Genomic DNA, 14653 nt, shown 5'->3' with positions numbered 1-14653 from the left:
ATTTAGGGCTATACAAATAAACTTCACTTAACTTGACTTGAGACGAAAGTGACAGTGAGAGCGACAACGAAAAAGAGAGAGACGGTATGAAAGTGTCTGACGAAGTCATCCTGAGCCTGTTCAAGTCCGACACTGAAGAAGACGACTTCAGTGGTTTTAGTGCACAGGAGGAAGATGAAGATTCAAGAGTTTTTTATCCGCCATGTTTGAGCGTGCCAAACAAGGAATTTGACTTCGGTAAATCACAGCCTCTGTTCAACATTTAGGTGACTAACAACAACACTCAGGACATGTGAAAAACGAAAGATATTCTCAAACATCCCTTGATCTTAAACTGATCTTAAACTCCCAAGAGGGCAAGGAAAAACTCAAAACTCCAGCTAGGGGAAATGAGAAACCTTGAGAAGAGACCACAGATGGGAGGGTCCCTCTTCTAGGATGACCAGGCTGCAATGGATGCAGAGAGTACACATAGTACAAACAGTGTAGACAAAAAAGGTGTGGAAAGCGGGATGTTATTGCACAGTAATGACTCTGAGACTCTAAGAGTGGTGTGAGTTCATCAGAGCGACAGCCTGGGGGAAGAAGCTGTCTCTGTGTCTGCTGGTTTTAGTGTACAGAACTCTATAACGGCGTCCGGAGGGGAGTAGTTCAAACAGGCTGCAACCTGGGTCTGTTGAGATGTTACTTGCACGTTTCCTGGTCCTGGACAGGTACAAGTCTTGGATAGATGGGAGGTTGATTCCAATTATCTTTTCTGCAGTCCTTATTGTCCGTTGCAGTCTGTGCTTGTCTTGTTTGGAGGCCGATCCAAACCAGACAGTGATGGAGGTGCAGAGGACAGACTGGATGATGGCAGTGTAGAAGGTCTTCAGCAGCTCCCGCGGCAGGTTGAACTTCTTGAGCTGTCTCAGGAAGTACAGCCTTTTCTGGTAGGCTGGTTATTTTTTTAACCAGCGGTGTTACTGCCGTTGTACTGTCGTGTTGCTGCAGTGTTATTGCCGTGTTGTTGCCGTGTCTTTTGGAAAAAGACATTTATTTACAGTAAGCGATCAATGACTTTTCTGGTAAACTGGTTATTATTTTAACCAGATGTGTTACTGCAGTTTTACTGTCGTTGTACTGCCTAGTTGCTGCTGTGTTACTGCCGTGCACTTTTTGGAAAAATGCACGTATTTACGGTAATTAAAAATTACTGTAAAAAAATCTTTCTGTGTATCATCTTTCTGTGTAAATCTCATGTTACAACGTGGACACCTGCTTTTATACACAAAACATCATTATGGGGGCTTATATATGATTATTTCCATGATTTTTGTGAGGACGATCACTTTTATACACTCGTAAAAAGGCTGTGGACCGCTGTTGTGCGGCACCGCTTTGCTGGACGGAGGGATATATGGACACGGTCACTGGGGAGAAAAGTGGTGTGTTGATCGCATGTCCATCCGCTAGGCGAATAGTGCCGTATAATTCACACAAAGAAGAGACAGAACGAGATCAAGACGGACATTACTGAAAGGAAGCTTTTATACACAAACCGTCATTATGGGGGACAAAAGAAATGCATATCATGCCGCTTTTAAGCTAAAGGCAGTCGATGTTGATGACATTGTGTTGCGTCACCCTTTTCTTTATTTCGTGGTCCCGTCTACTCTGGAGCTATACGTGTCGCTCGCTAGTTTAATGTAATTTAGCGCTTCATGCATGAATAAGATTAGCATGAACAGACCCTCATCACACTCAAAGAAATGCATAAAAGCGATGACGAAAGAGAGACTGAGAAAGTGTGAGGCGAAGGATATCTAACGCTATTCCAATCGGACACTGAGGAGGAAGACTTCGATGGTTTCAGTGCACAGGAGGAAGATGAAGACGATGAAGCTCTTTATTTTACTTTTACTAGTATGTTTTTTTAATCAGCCCTGTTACTGCTGTGCTACTGTGTTGCTGCTGTGTTACCGCCGCGTCTCAGTGACTTTTACCGGTATGTTTTATTTAATCAAACCCTATTAGTGCTGTGTTACTTCCGTGTTGCTGCGGTATTACTGCCGCGTCACAGGCAGTGTTTGGAAAGAAATGTTAAGGTATGTTATTAAAACTTTAAAAAAGCTTTCTGTGTCCAGTCTTTCTTTGTTAATAATTCACGTGCACACTTCCGTGTTGCTGCGGTACTACTGCTGCGTCACAGGCAATGTTTAGAAAGACATGTTAAAGTATGTTAGTAAAACTTTAAAAAGGCTTTCTGTGTACTGTCTTTCTTTGTAAAAAACTCGTGTGCACATGCGGCTTATAGTCCGGTGCGGCTTATGTAAGAAAAAAAACAAAAATATCCCCGAATTTTAGCTGGTGCGGCTTATAGTTCGGTGCGGCTTATAGTCCGGAAATTACAGTACATGACTGCCCATTTTACTACCCATCAACCCAAATAGCTAAATCGCTAGCTACCTACTGGCACTCATCATTCAACTTGTTACAACCTACCTATTTACCCCACCCACCTACCTAGAATATCTAGCTATCAACCTATCTACACTCACACCTATTTAGCTCTCTAGCAACTGATGACCTACATCCCTAATATTTAACAACACCTCGCTCTCCCTCTCTGCTAATCCGCCACATGGAGCTAATCAGCGCAAGCTAACGGGATTTACCACTGTACCTTTTGTGTTTCAGTGTTATAGTGTTTCAGTTACAAAATACTGGATTACCATGAGGAAAGACACTTTCCTAGTCATATATATCATTTTCATGACTTGATGTAGTGTTGTGGAGGAAAAGTATGGCACAGTTCATCAACATTTTTGCGCTCTTCCAAACTTATTTTGTGTTATTTTCTTCTTGAATCAATCATCTTTTGAAGGTCTTTTGATGGCGACAGTTTGACCCAAGTACAAATCATTTGTGAGGCCTCCTGCTGGTTAGATTTGCGTCAATGGCTGCTCTGCTAATGCTTTGCTAATTACATCATCACAAAGCTCTCCCAGTAGCTCAGCACATGTCCACCTGTCACTCACATCAGTGTCTATGTCGCCATCGTGAAGACGAGCTGAGAGGAAAAAAGCGTGGACAGGTGAGTGGCAGTAGCTTTAGCATGTGTAGCGTTCATAACAAAACAGTAGTAATATGAGCAGCATAGTAACATTGCTTGTAGTAATACACGTACCATAGCACTAGTGCCAGTGGGAACACTTGATAGTAATAACTGTTGTGTCTGTGGTGCAATACATAGTATACTAGTTATATGTGTAGCACTACCAGGAGTCATATATGTATCATACAACTACTAGTGCCAGTACTAGTAGCAATGCATGAAGCATACAAATAGTAACATGCGTGGCATAGTCGTAATTACCACCAACAGTATACGTAGCATACTATTTCCACCAGACGTAATACATACTTAGCATACTAGTAGTTATACCACCAGCAGTAGTAGTAGTAACCAGTTGTGTGTGAATCAAATTAGTACCAATGGAAGTTGCAGAGTACAATTACCATTGTAGTATCCGTAATAATAGATAACAGCACGGTTAATAGTTAACAAAGGAGTTGCTCAGGATGCTATCTGAGCTAAATGCTAACACCTTCATCCCAGGACATGTTGTCGTTGTTAGCATGTTAGCATTGCAAAGTGATGACTTTTACCACTCGAAAAGTTTTTTAATTAAACATGACCCCGTAGCATCTGCTCTAGTTGGCTAATCCAATCACTGCTAACGTTTAGCGCTAATTGACTGACCTCAATCACTAATTGGCAGACTGGTCGTCATGCCAACAGTCAAGGGCAGGAAGAGGAAGTCTAAGAAGGAAGTCAACAATGGCGATGGTGAAGGTGACTCACTGTCTTATGTGTATTACAAGAGTATAAAAATATTCACTTTAGTGACATCATCAGTCGTTTATGACATTGGCTTGTTTGTTTAGTGGTGTGTGTGCAGGTAGGGACTGAGGAGTTGACCAATCAGAACAGAGAAGCAGCAACGCCGGACTTCCTCGATGCAGCGGCACCACAGAAGAAAAAGAAAAAGAAGAGGACGCCGACTATTGGTTAGCCTCTTCAATTTGACTTGATACTTGTCCTCTGTTACAGCTCCATTAAGTATTTTGGTGTGGTTTCAGATCAGCAGGTGGAGCTTGTCGACACGCCAAATGGGAACACGGCCGAAGCCGAGGTGGACGAGGAGGAAGCCGCGGTCGCTGTGACCAGACGGACTAAAAAGAAGAGGTAAGAAACTCATTTATTGATGTATTCATATAGAAAGTCATTGTATCAATGTCTTGCGCAGGAAGACCAAATACCCGGAGCATCACAGCAACGACCTTGGAGCAGAAGATGACGACATTGCGGCAGACGCCCCCTCGCCCATTCCCCAGCATTCCTTGTTCTCCGCCCCCCATGGAAACAGTCAACCCGTTAGCAGAGTCTTTGTGGAGAGGAACAGTAAGTTGGAATGTTACTCAAGGGCTATTTTCCAAATGCAAAAGTCTGCATACGCGTGCATAGGGCGTTTCCAGCCTGAGCGAGTGGAGCAGTTCCGACATCCCGACCAGGTGGACGACTACTTGGAGCCCAGACAGATGATGTGGACCACCAGAGACATCGCCGTCAAGGTCCACAACAGCTTCAGGTGTGATGGCATCGTTAGCGTGCGGCATCTTTGCTTGCTATGTATCACATGGTACGATGGTAGGGTTCTGGGCCTGTTCTGCCACGGCTTCCTGTCAGGCTACGCCATATGGAACGTGAGCGTGGTGTACGTCCTGGCGGGTGAGCACATGTCCACGCTGGCCAACCTTCTACAGCAGTATCACTCTCTGGCCTACAACGCGCAGTCGCTGTTGTACCTGCTGCTCGCCATCAGCACCGTGTCTGCCTTCGACCGGTACGTTGGCCACTTCTGCTTCGCCAGCAAGTCCATAATTATTTGATTTGGGATTTCTGCCCGGTGCAGAGTCAACCTGGCCAAGGCCTCCATGGCTCTGAGGGGCTTCATCACGTTAGATCCCGCTGCTCTCGCCTCCTTCTGTAAGTCAAACACTTGAATCATTGTTAGCATAAATAAATCAAGTTATATGATCATTTTGGAGTTGCCTCTTGTGTTGTCTTTCCAGTGTACTTCATAGCGTTGATCCTTTCCCTCAGTCAGCAAATGACCAGCGATCGGATTCACCTCTATCCCACCGCCAACGAGACTCTGTGGTGAGAACTTTGAAAATAACCTTGCGGCACAAGTTACGAATTATCTGATAGGGTCATGATATTCCCTCAGGCCTCGTGGTTCCGAGGAGCAGATCTTGCGACCGTGGATTGTAGTCAACCTGGTGGTGGCCGTACTGGTGGGCCTGGCCTGGGCCGTCATCTCCACGCGGCCGGATGTTGACTACACAGAAGGTACAGTCAAGTGTTATCATGTTGTTTGACTCAAAATAAAAGAGCCCTGATCACGGGTTTCACAGATTGGTACCAAAAAAGGGCTTGTACAAATACCAACCATGACAACATCAACATTTGGGTTTTTAATATTTGTATTATTTTATCTATACAGGTGATTAATTTCTTTTTTTGCAGCGTTCTTGATGTCCATGGAGGTTGACAGCTATCCCAGAGGCGATGAGAATGTGGACATCCCAGCCTAAGATCTTGTTTGAAATCAAGAATTCCCAGTATTTATATTCAAAATCTATTTTTTACTGTAATTCTTTTACATTTTTTGTCCATTGTAATTTTGTGAATTTAAGAAATAAAGTAGCAAATTGTTGTGCCATGCCTTTGCACTTTTATGCATGAGGTAGCGCTGCTGACCTCTAAATCCAAAGTATTATTTAAGTTTACAGTTTATAGGACATGTAATTTAAGTTTCGTGTTGTTTTAAATTACTACACAGTATTTGATTGATTTATTGCCATTATTAGAATTAATGTATGTGTCTTTGACATATTGTAAAATGCAAATATAATGCGTGAGTAATTTTTGTGCAGATTAGTATTATAAATTCAAATGATCACATTTTTAAAGATGCTACAAATGAAAAAAAATGTAGAATGAACTCAAGTGGGAGTTGTAAAATGGTGCGTTTAAGACCATGATAAGAAATTCGCGGATAGTCTATTTACGTTATAAAATTTCATAACTAATAAAACACCGCTAACTAATTAACCTCCAAACGTAACATGGTATATGATTGCAGTTGTTTTTTGCAAATCAGCGTTTCTTCGCGTAAAATGCTGTCGGTCCCCGTTTTCAAAAGCGCTGATCGCATAGTAGTGGCGCTATATCCCAGGGTTCATGAAGGCATCAGCACGCTGAGCTTGTGTTGTGGCAGCAAGTCAGGCAATCATGTAAAGATGGCAGAGCTTCAAATGCTTCTCGAGGAGGAGATTCCCGCAGGGAGAAGGGCGCTTCTTGACAGTTTCCCCAACTTAGAGAGCGTGGCTGAATACTGCGAGGCCAACTATGTCCAGGTAAGCGCTTACGGGGAAGTGGAGCCTGATGCGTCGGCGTTTAGGGGAGAAGTGGGCGTTCGGCCAGGACCGAGTTTACAGTGAACCCCCGTTTATCGCGCCTGAAAATCGATACTATAGTCATATTCTATACAACTGATTTTGCCTTAAAATTATTGAAACACATTTATATTTTTTAAAACAAAGTTAGTTGTTGCTGTGCCGACTTTTTTGCCTTGTCTTGCGAGCAATAAATTGCAATCATATGACCACTTTTTCCAGCAACACAAAAACTAACACTTTACTATTTCTAAACAGATTAAAATTAAAACATTTCACTTGAGTGTCCATTTTAATTTTCCCCATATTGTCATGGACACCTGACATGAGTCTTGTTTAATACTATAGTATTGCAGTAATACAGGCCTCCCCCTTCTCGTAGAAAGAAGTGTGTGTGTGTCTATGTGTGTCAGTGTGTTTCTTGTCAACCTCCGGCATGAATGAGTTTGCGCTGACCTACATTGCATTCGTCCTGCTTACACACACATTATACACACACTAACAAATACACATGACACACGTCCTTTGCCTGTAAACACCAAGCTTACACAAAATAAATGTAGTCACACAGTTGGCATGTTACTACTATAAAAAGGAGTAAAAGATGAAATGGTGACATTTGACATCTTTCTTGTTTGCTTCTTCTAACGTCCTGCCCCAGGCGTCGGACAAACGTGGAGCCCTGGAGGAGACCAAGAGCTACACCACACAGTCTGTGGCCAGCGTGGCCTACCTCATCAACACTCTGGCTAACAACATGCTGCAGATGCTCGACATCCAGACGTCTCAGCTTCACTGCATGGAGAGCTCCGTCAACCACATCGCGCAGGTTGGCCGGCTAACTGCACAACATGGCCAGTAGTATTGGGACACTGGAAGCTAGGAAGGAAGGAGTCAAGGATGCAAGGAAGGATGACTGAAAGGAAAGATTGGAAGGATGGATAGAATCTAAATGTACTCTTTTCACTTGTTCTGCATTGGTGTAAATGAATGCTGACAGTAGATAAGCTCATCTTTGTGCCAGCTAGCGTCACTGCCGGCGCCAACACTCGCCTACACAACAGCTGCCACCCTCCACACACACACATGCACACACACAGAGCCACGTTGCTGACAAGGCTCAAAGAAGACCGACGGCATATCGTTTTTTTGCTTCTCAGCCAAGTGACAATGAAGGCTGGGTGGACGTGAAACGAACCATTGTACATTTTAAAAAGACAGTTGTGTGCGTTCCAGCCCCGCATCCCAAAAATCTATAGTGCGACGAAAATTTGTACATGAAATTGCAACGGATGCTCAAAAAAATTGTCAACAGTAAAGATTGTATATTTGATTGACAGGTGTACGGTGCCGCCATCTTGTTGGTGTTTTGCAGACGGTGGGCATCCACAAGGAGAAGGTGGCGAGACGGGAGATCGGCGTGCTGACCACCAATAAAAACGCGAGCCGCGCTCACAAAATCGTGGCGCCAACCAATCCGGAGAGGCCGCTGCGCTACATGCGCAAGCCGCTGGACTTCGGCGCGCTGGATGACGTCGGGCACGGCGTCAAGGTGATTCCGGCTGATCAATAGCTGTCACCGTCGCCTGACTCCTTTATGCCAATGTCGTGATGCTGACAGTTTGCACTTTGTGTCTTTTTCTGCATTCGTTGGTGTGTTAAGTGGTTGCTGAGGTTGAAGGTAAGTCGTTGGGTTAGGATTTCAAATTAGCATTTCTAGATTGGGTTTGACGTAAAAAATAACAGGAAGCATTGTACAGTTTTCCTTTGTGTGACATCATGAAGACTGATGTTTCAACAGGTGAACGGGCAGGAGAACATGAAGGAGCCTGGCTCCAGCCCGCCCAGCCAGAAGCCCCCCAGCCCCCCCAGGGCAGGATGCAGCATCTTTGGGTATGTGACGCCATCTTGAATTGCCTGCTACCATTTTGACTCAAACTTCTTTGTGACTGACAATGCAACACACATGCATAAACAATTTTAGTTGCAACTGGGGACTTTTCTGCATTTCTGAATATTCAAAAATTATTATTATTTTTAAAATATTTTATTATGTATTTATTATATATTAATTTATTTATTAGATAATTACATTTTAAAAATATTCTAAAATGGTCTTAAATCAAGATTTCAAGCCAGGGTTCGTGTTTATGTTAATGTTTCCAACGAACCAAATGTGTGTGTCAGAATCCCGAGGCCAGATGATGACACATTGAACTCGGCACACGGGCGATGACATCACACTCGGGCGAGCGCGTGCACACTCACACGGCATTGGGAGGAATGACATCATGCTTTATGAAAGCTTGTTTTTCTTTCGCTCCCTCCTCCAGTATATAGGTCAGCCACATGGAGATCTTCTCGCTTGGTCGTCTTTTCTCATCAAATCTCTTTCTCCCTGTTTTTTAGCTTCACACTTGACCAAATGTGTTTTTTTAATTCGAATGAAACGCAATGTCATTTTTTCCATTTCAACTCACATTTCTGTTTTGGTTTTCTCTCCTAGGGACAAGAAGATCACAAAGGGAGCAAAATGTCAATTATGTGTTATTGTGTTTGGTCAAACATTCCAATCAACAAACAATCCACTTTAAGAGCACAAGATTAAAAACAGGGCTTGTGATTGCTAACCATAAACTTTTCATTTTGGGCCCAAATGTATTTGGCCTCCCAATCTAACCTGCATATGCACATGCAGGAAGAGCTCCCCCTACAGGACCCTGGAGCCCGTGCGGCCTCCGGTGGTCCCCAACCACTACGCCTGTAGCCCCACCAGCAGAAAGCAAAACAACAACTGCCAGCGCTCACGCACGTCCAGGTCAGCCACATGGGGAATTCCCTCATCTGCTTCTTTCACCAATCGCAGCGCTTGGCCCTGCCCCCACCCACAGCTATCATCCAATCCACCTCTCACATTTCTTTGCTGTTTCTTCCGCTTGTTGCTAACATTTTTCTCCATCGCCGTCATCTTATGATTTTGAAAAAAATCCTCTTAATTTTAATTCCATAAAAATGTCTGTTTTAAAGTGGCAGTAGCGGAGGGAGTTACCCCAGCAGCAGCAGTCGGAGCAGCAGCAGAGAGAACAGCGGCGGTGGGACCACCGGTGTGACCATCCCCGTGGCGACGCCGTCGCCGCCCGCCATCTTCCCAGGTAACATGCAAGTAATTGACGGCCTCCCAAAAAGCTCAGTACATATATATTTATACTTCCTGATGTTCTCCCTAAAGTTTCCCCGAGCGCCGGACCCGCTAGCTCATCCTCTAGCCCCCCCAACTCTTCCCCGACCTCCTCTTCCTCCTTCTCGCCCTCCTCTTCTTCCTCCGCCACCATAACCATGCCGCCGCCATTGGCGCACGCCCCCCCGTCCCCTCTGTCCAAGCCCAATGAGATCCCCGGCACGGCCTGCAGCCTCCCTCCACCGCCTCCCTCCCCTCAGTCCTCATCACCCAAGGAAGGTGAGTTCCTATTTCCTGTCTGGTTCGGAATGCATCGTCTCCCACGTTATTCATCCAATTCACGTCGATGCATCACCATTTTCCAAAAATTGAAATTCAAAGTGTGCATGGTGCACCAGGTGGGGTGGTGCCTCAGTTCTTCAGCATGAATCGCCCGCAGCCTCGCCAGCAGACGCCGCAGGTGGGCGGCTCCCTGCCCTACCGCCGCCTGCCTTCTGTCACCGGGCAGCCAATTGGCACGCAGAGCAACGGCAGGCCCTACTACAACAGCCAAAGCCCGGGTAGGTGCTGGGACAATAACGTCACGGCTTGGCATGCGCATCACAAGTCCACTACAAACAAAAAAATAGTTTGAAAAGCAACCAATAAAACCAATTCTTTTGCAGCCTCTCCACCGCCCTCCCTCCTCCAGTTCACTCCTCAGCTCCCTCTCATGGGCTTCGTGGCTCGCCTTCAAGAATCTAGTCAGTACGCCACACTTTCTCAACGTCCAGTAACGCGTTAGCTAAGCGACCCGTTTGGCTTCCAGTCTCGGACGTGGCGTCGCCCCTTCGGCCGACCTCTGAGGAGACGGCACCTGCTCGGGCCCCGCAGGACCTCGACGCACAAGGGGGAGAGGAGGACTTGGCGGAGTTGGAGTACAACGACCTGCATGCAGAAGAAGACCCACCCTGGGTCCCCAGCAATTACCTGGAGAAAGGTTATTATGGGTTAGCTTAGCATCTTTAGCATGAGCGCGGGGTTGAATGTTATTTTTGCCTAATATTGTGTTTTGTGGATCAGACAAATTTTAGCGGCATCTCTGAATGAAATAAAAAAAATATGATATTCCCTCCCTCCTCCTCCAGTGGTGGCCATCTACGACTACACGGCCGACAAGGAGGACGAGCTGTCTTTTCAGGAGGGCGCCATTATCTACGTGCTGAAGAAGAACGAAGATGGCTGGTTCGAGGGCGTAATGAATGCCACCACTGGACTCTTCCCCGGGAACTACGTGGAGGCCATCATGCACTACACCGACTGACTTTTTTAAAATTTTATTTCAACCCAGAGGCCCTTACACTTACATAGTGATGCCATTTCTGAGCCTTGTGTTTTTGATGTTGTGAAGTGGAGCCCAGCGGACATTTTGTCCACTCTTGATGTTTACAGTGTGTTTGCGTGCACATGTACCATGTTTACATTTATAACCATACACAAGTTGTATTTTATATTTGTATGTGCTTTAATCTCAGCTTTTAAGCTATATTGTCCCTTTAAATCATAGGTGTCAAACTCAAGGCCCGGGGGCCAGATACGGCCCGCCAAATCATTTTATGTGGCCCGCAAAGACAAATTGTGCATCAACTTGTGTCAATACTAAAATTTCAAATTGTCTTCACTTTTAAAAAAATAAAGATATTGATCAAGTTTTATTATGATGCATCTTTTTAAAATCTGTTTTTACTCATCTCTGATTTCAAAACTGTTGTTATTCATCAGTTTTTTGTGTACCTTATACTGTATATCATATATTGACAGTCATAATGGCCCTCCGAAGGAAACTATGATTATGATGCGGCCCTCGCCAAAAATGAGTTTGACACCCCTGCTTTAAATGATGGAGTTGTACTGTGTGTCTGTGTGTGTATAAATAAGGTTAATTGGTTACCAAAATCAATCCTACACTATCGAGTCTGTTCAAGATGTTTAAAATAAAATGTATTGCGATATTTTGTTCTAAGGACTTGTTGTCTTTTTATTAAAAAAAAAGTGTGTTCAATATAATTTAAATGTGCTTCACAAATCCCAATAAACAAACAAATGTCTGTCTTCGCTATCAAGCTACTCATCTCAATTTATGTTTCTTTGATTTAAGGTTCAAATGGTCATAAATCATAACTGATACTTAAATCAACGACTATCATAAGCCTTGTTTCGGCAACACAATAAACTACATTTCCAATATTGCACCGCGGGAAGCCTTTTTTGGGTCATATTTGAACTACATTTCCCACAAAGCACCTGTGAAGAAAGTGACCAATCACAACTCGGATTCGGCACCGCGTTTAAACTACGCCTTCCATGATGCACCTCTCAGGAAACGGTCAAGTCAAATTCCAATTTAAAATTACAACCTCGCCGGGTTTTCCGCGTTCTTTCATTCGAAATAAGGCGCCTCCTAGCCAGGAATAGTTCATTTTATGGGCAAGTAAAACTCTTGGTTGACTTCTGAGTCCTCCGGAGCGTAAAACTGACGACTTTTATCTACGCCATGGCTTCGATTCTTCTGTCGGTTAGCCACGCTAAGCTAACTCATTGCTAGCCAGCTAGGTCGCCTGCAGCTGGATTTTCAGATTTTCGGGACTTGATGTAACCATGCCTAAAGTTCGCTCAAAATTATTGTAGCGAGTCCCCTAAGACGTAGAGCACCATGACGCTGGCACCGAAGGAGCTGTCCAACCTGCTGGGCATCATCTCGGAGGAGGCTTGCACCAACACGTTCGAGACTCTGTCCACGCACTTTCACCACTTCTTCGGCAAGGCGGAGCACTTCCGCGCGGGCTCCGTGCTCGTCATGCTCCTGCAGCAGCCCGACCTGCTGCCCAGCTCGCCGCAGCGGCTCACCGCGCTCTACCTGCTCTGGGAGATGTACCGTACCGAGCCGCTGGCAGCTAACCCCTTTGCCGCCGTGTTCGCGCACCTGCTCAACCCCGAGCCCGAGAAGCTGCTCTCGGGTCAGTGTGGCCAAAAGTCCGGCTGTTATTGCAATAAAATGCTTATCTGTTAAACATTTTTTGAATATATTTAAAAATTGTAAGTTGTTTTTAAATCAAGTTTAAAAAAAAAGAAAATAACAATTGTGTTCGTTTTTAAATTAAAAAAATGTGTACGACTTCAATATTGGAAAACAAATGTACATTTTAACCAAAGTCTTTTAAAAGAAAGTGAATTCTAATAAGTAAGCGATAACTTGGCATTTGTTTGCATCCAGGCTTCCTGCCACCCATCACGCAGCCTGAGAAGTTCTTTCTGTCACAACTGATGTTGGCGCCACCCCGAGATTTGTTCAAGAAGACGCCGAGACAAGTATCGTGCATGGACGTCAGCGGAATGCCGCAGTCCATCGACATCAGTGGCCTGCAGCTCGCCCTGGCGGGTATAGGAAGGCTTCACACCCCTTTTTAAATACCAGTTTTTGTGTCATAAAGTAAACGACTCAAAAAAAGATAAATCCACTTTCTATGTGACCTCTAAATTGTGCACAACTCAGTGTGTGTGTTTTTGTTGGTGCAGAGCGTCAGTCCGAATTGCCCACACAGAGCAAGGCCAGCTTCCCCAGCGTCCTCAACGACCCCGACCCAGACTCGTCCAACTCGGGATTCGACAGCTCCGTGGCCAATCAGATCATCGAGTCTCTGGTCACTGAGCCGCGCCCACCGTTGGAAAGTCAGTATAGTTGATTTTTAGATTTTGTGCCTCAAACATGGGTGAACGTTTCAAGTTTGGGTTTTAAACCAGTGTCGATGTTTCAAGTAAGCCGGTTCGTTTTATTTGCTTCCTTTCTCAGGTCACTTCCGCCCTGAGCTGATTCGTCCTCCTCCCCCGTTGCACGTGTGCGAGGATGAGTTGGCGTGGCTCAACCCCACCGAGCCGGACCATCGCGTTCACTGGGACCGCTCCATGTGCGTCAAGAACAGCACCGGGCTTGAAATCAAACGGGTCATGGCCAAAGCCTTCAAGAGCCCGTTGTCTGCGCAGCAGCAGTCGCAGGTAAACAAAAAAAAATAAAAAATACTACAAGGCGAACAACAATGATGATTGAGTGAATCCCATCACCAATAGTTGCTGGCGGAGCTGGAGAAGGACCCCAAGCTGGTGTACCACATCGGGCTGACCCCCGCCAAGCTTCCCGACCTGGTGGAGAACAACCCCCTGGTGGCCATTGAGATGCTGCTGAAGCTGATGCAGAGTAGTCAGATTACCGAGTACTTCTCTGTGCTGGTCAACATGGACATGTCGCTGCATTCCATGGAGGTTGTGAACAGGTCAGCACCAAACTCACCCACCATCTCCACTTCTTGTGTGTGTGTTGTAAACTCATCACGTTATTGCGTGCTTCAGGTTGACCACGGCTGTGGACTTACCTCCAGAGTTTATCCATCTTTATATCTCCAACTGCATCTCCACCTGTGAGCAGATCAAAGACAAGTACATGCAGGTAGGACGTACCATTTTTTTGGCTGCTCTTCATTGGAGGGACGAAACTGACATGGCTGCTGTCGCTGTTGTCCAGAACCGTTTGGTGCGTCTGGTGTGCGTGTTCCTTCAGTCTCTAATCCGTAACAAGATCATCAACGTTCAGGACCTGTTCATCGAGGTCCAGGCCTTCTGCATCGAATTCAGTCGTATACGCGAGGCGGCCGGACTCTTTCGCCTCCTCAAGAGTCTGGACACTGGCGACGGCGGACCTCCTGATGCCAAGACTACCAAATAAGGGCTAAAAAAATACTGTAAATAGTTTTACTCCTTTCAATGCAAAATTATGGAAATAAAACCTTTTTGTGGGGGAATTCTGAAATGGTCATAAATTGATTGACTGGTGGTCACTAAGGTTGACATTTTGTTCCAGGGTCATTTATCCCAACTGGTGTGACGTCTGCAGCACCCAAGTTAGAGGAACTCAAAGTCCAAAGAACTGCAAGTTCC

General features: G+C 45.2%; 3 protein-coding genes across 6 annotated transcripts; all 3 read left to right on the top strand.

Moving 5' to 3' along the window:
- The first annotated feature begins 2944 nt into the window (after positions 1-2944).
- tmem237a (transmembrane protein 237a) lies at positions 2945-5771 on the top strand. Of its 3 annotated transcripts, XM_049728741.1 has the most exons (11): positions 2945-3076; positions 3765-3838; positions 3931-4053; positions 4126-4231; positions 4293-4447; positions 4511-4634; positions 4698-4889; positions 4959-5032; positions 5119-5206; positions 5277-5398; positions 5576-5771. In XM_049728741.1, the coding sequence occupies exons 2-11, from the start codon at positions 3775-3777 to the stop codon at positions 5641-5643; spliced, it is 1116 nt and encodes a 371-aa protein (XP_049584698.1). In that variant the 5' UTR covers positions 2945-3076; positions 3765-3774; the 3' UTR covers positions 5644-5771. The 3 variants fall into 3 exon arrangements, with proteins under 3 accessions (XP_049584698.1, XP_049584697.1, XP_049584700.1); XM_049728740.1 differs by having other exon boundaries at positions 4511-4889; XM_049728743.1 differs by lacking the exon at positions 5576-5771 and having other exon boundaries at positions 4511-4889; positions 5150-5206; positions 5277-5369.
- A 457-nt stretch (positions 5772-6228) lies between these two features.
- Positions 6229-11795, top strand: LOC125974225 (abl interactor 2). 2 transcript variants are annotated; one of them, XM_049729210.1, is made up of 12 exons: positions 6229-6468; positions 7169-7336; positions 7883-8059; positions 8171-8188; positions 8309-8400; positions 9206-9325; positions 9535-9659; positions 9737-9964; positions 10084-10245; positions 10351-10428; positions 10494-10664; positions 10813-11795. In XM_049729210.1, the coding sequence occupies exons 1-12, from the start codon at positions 6229-6231 to the stop codon at positions 10986-10988; spliced, it is 1755 nt and encodes a 584-aa protein (XP_049585167.1). In that variant the 3' UTR covers positions 10989-11795. The 2 variants fall into 2 exon arrangements, with proteins under 2 accessions (XP_049585167.1, XP_049585168.1); XM_049729211.1 differs by lacking the exon at positions 9737-9964 and having other exon boundaries at positions 6298-6468.
- Positions 11796-12009: 214 nt separating this feature from the next.
- On the top strand, positions 12010-14525 carry cnot11 (CCR4-NOT transcription complex, subunit 11). Its single transcript, XM_049729212.2, has 7 exons — positions 12010-12681; positions 12939-13103; positions 13241-13393; positions 13515-13717; positions 13790-13992; positions 14069-14165; positions 14241-14525. The coding sequence occupies exons 1-7, from the start codon at positions 12378-12380 to the stop codon at positions 14439-14441; spliced, it is 1326 nt and encodes a 441-aa protein (XP_049585169.1). The 5' UTR covers positions 12010-12377; the 3' UTR covers positions 14442-14525.
- The last annotated feature ends 128 nt before the right edge of the window (positions 14526-14653 follow it).

The sequence above is a fragment of the Syngnathus scovelli genome, chromosome 8, assembly GCF_024217435.2.
Source record: "Syngnathus scovelli strain Florida chromosome 8, RoL_Ssco_1.2, whole genome shotgun sequence".
NCBI lineage: Eukaryota > Metazoa > Chordata > Actinopteri > Syngnathiformes > Syngnathidae > Syngnathus > Syngnathus scovelli.
Note: the sequence above shows the minus strand (reverse complement) of the source record. Positions and strands in the feature narration are given on the sequence as shown.

What these genes read in the sequence shown, in the direction of transcription:
- cnot11 (XM_049729212.2), top strand. Translation starts at nt 12,378, where the DNA reads ATGACGCTGGCACCGAAGGAGCTGTCCAACCTGCTGGGCATCATCTCG. An exon ending in CCTGCAGCTCGCCCTGGCGG is followed by an intron (nt 13,104 to 13,240) that starts GTATAGGAAGGC and finishes TTGTTGGTGCAG; the next exon opens with AGCGTCAGTCCGAATTGCCC. An exon ending in TCCATGGAGGTTGTGAACAG is followed by an intron (nt 13,993 to 14,068) that starts GTCAGCACCAAA and finishes TGCGTGCTTCAG; the next exon opens with GTTGACCACGGCTGTGGACT.
- LOC125974225 (XM_049729210.1), top strand. Translation starts at nt 6,229, where the DNA reads ATGCTGTCGGTCCCCGTTTTCAAAAGCGCTGATCGCATAGTAGTGGCG. An exon ending in GCCGCCCGCCATCTTCCCAG is followed by an intron (nt 9,660 to 9,736) that starts GTAACATGCAAG and finishes TTCTCCCTAAAG; the next exon opens with TTTCCCCGAGCGCCGGACCC. An exon ending in GGCTCGCCTTCAAGAATCTA is followed by an intron (nt 10,429 to 10,493) that starts GTCAGTACGCCA and finishes TTTGGCTTCCAG; the next exon opens with TCTCGGACGTGGCGTCGCCC.
- tmem237a (XM_049728740.1), top strand. Translation starts at nt 3,775, where the DNA reads ATGCCAACAGTCAAGGGCAGGAAGAGGAAGTCTAAGAAGGAAGTCAAC. An exon ending in AGACGGACTAAAAAGAAGAG is followed by an intron (nt 4,232 to 4,292) that starts GTAAGAAACTCA and finishes TGTCTTGCGCAG; the next exon opens with GAAGACCAAATACCCGGAGC. An exon ending in GGATGTTGACTACACAGAAG is followed by an intron (nt 5,399 to 5,575) that starts GTACAGTCAAGT and finishes CTTTTTTTGCAG; the next exon opens with CGTTCTTGATGTCCATGGAG.